General features: G+C 41.7%; 1 protein-coding gene across 1 annotated transcript; it reads left to right on the plus strand.

The window, feature by feature from the left end:
• Nucleotides 1-692: 692 nt before the first annotated feature.
• Nucleotides 693-1,418, plus strand: LOC134742333 (uncharacterized). The gene has a single exon (XM_063675382.1). The coding sequence runs from the start codon at nucleotides 693-695 to the stop codon at nucleotides 1,416-1,418; it is 726 nt and encodes a 241-aa protein (XP_063531452.1).
• The last annotated feature ends 432 nt before the right edge of the window (nucleotides 1,419-1,850 follow it).

A 1,850-nucleotide genomic window follows, 5' to 3' on the forward strand; every position in this document is an offset into this window, starting at 1 on the left:
GACCTTAAAACTAGCATACATATTATCATAAAATATATCTTAGAACTAAAAACATGCAAGTATGGCTGTGATGTATTTTGCAACCCTTAAGAGTCGGGGAACTGGCCGCGGAACCGCCGGAACTTGACACCCTTCGGCCGAAATTCCTCCTTGGATTATTGGTATAAAGGTGCGAAATGGAGCGAGCCTGGCACAACTGCACAGTGGCGAGCGAAGCTAGGCCATTTAGAAAATTCGAGTCAGTAATAAAAAAAAACGTGAGTGAGTGAGGTCCCTTACAATTCCTCAGATTTCTTGCGCAAGCTGAAGGTAGTCTACCAATCCGGACTGTGGTTGGGGTTGGAACGATATTTTTTTATATATGTAGTAAATGTTTTCCAATTATTAATACATAATACACATAATACACTGATTTTGTACGGAACAAATGTGTCAACTATCGCTTTGTTGTACTTTTGACTGGCAATGCAAAGAAACTATCCACAGCGATAGGTACTTATTCTGTTTCACGTTCTGCAAGTTTTGTCAGCATTGAGACCGCAAAATTGTAAAAATTATATAAAATATTATCAAGTGCCGGTTAACAAGGAACACGTAATTTTATCACGCATCATTCACGCACCATTTTGCTTTTAATTTTACATATTTGAAAGCAACACTTCATAAATTTCATCACATTGGTTTCATATGTCATGTCAGACCTGAAAAGCCAACTAACCTCTGCGCTAGACTCCCTGACCAAGTGCCAGACCCGTATGGACGAGATAAACGGCAAGCTCACAGACACGGAACGTCGCCTGCAGGCTTTGGAAGACCAGCAATCCCAAAATGTGCGCATTAAAGCTACGTTACAGGACCTTGAAAACAAATACAACATTCAAGCACAACTAGCTTTAAGAAACGACGTAGAAATCATAGGATGCCCAGAAACTAAAAATGAAAATTTACATCATACTATGATGACCATAGCCACGAAGATTGGTGCCAGCGTATCAGACATCGACATCGACTACGTTTCAAGAGGGGGCCCCAAGAGGAAACAGTCTAGCAACGAGTCCAATCAATTACCACGACCAGTGATTGTGCGCTTTGCCCGCAGAAAGGTTCGGGATGACTTTATAGCCAAATCAAAAATCCGGCGAAATTTGGATACTACGGATATTATCACGGAAGGTACTCCACAGAAGTTATACATTAACGAACGACTAACTCGCGAAAACCGTCAGTTATTTCGAATCGCCAGAGAGCGGGCGGGCCAGGCAAATTTTAAATACTGTTGGACACGAGGCGGGTTTATCTACGCACGAAAGAGAGACGGCGCGGACGCCATCAACATTATCAACTACGACTGCATTGACCGCGTTTTTGGACCTGCACAACAGCCTGAACCTGCCTCTGAGGGCTTCCCTGCTATGTAACTGTTCCCCAACTGTAAGATTACCTCGTACTTTTTTATTAATAATTTAAAAATGTATAGTTGTCTATGGTGTATATATTACTACTGTATTTTTAGTAAGCATGTAACTAGCATAACATTATGTTGTTTTCAGTGTGTTAAACAGTCACAAACATTACCAACACATAATAACATATTACTCACACAAAAAAACACAACTACTTGCAGACACTTATCTATTGTAAAACATGAATCTGGATCCCACCCTACCCTGCGGCTTAGTCCTGATTCTCCCTACATGCAACCTCCGCCACCGACCTAGACCCGGGGGACGATATTGACAAAACTTTCACGGTAAGCTGCCACACGGTAGGGACTCCAGAGCTCGGCCAAAAACATCTTAGCCAATCACACACCATCAAAATTTTAACCTTTAATATTCGAAGCCTGCAAC

This window comes from Cydia strobilella, chromosome 6, assembly GCF_947568885.1.
Source record: "Cydia strobilella chromosome 6, ilCydStro3.1, whole genome shotgun sequence".
NCBI lineage: Eukaryota > Metazoa > Arthropoda > Insecta > Lepidoptera > Tortricidae > Cydia > Cydia strobilella.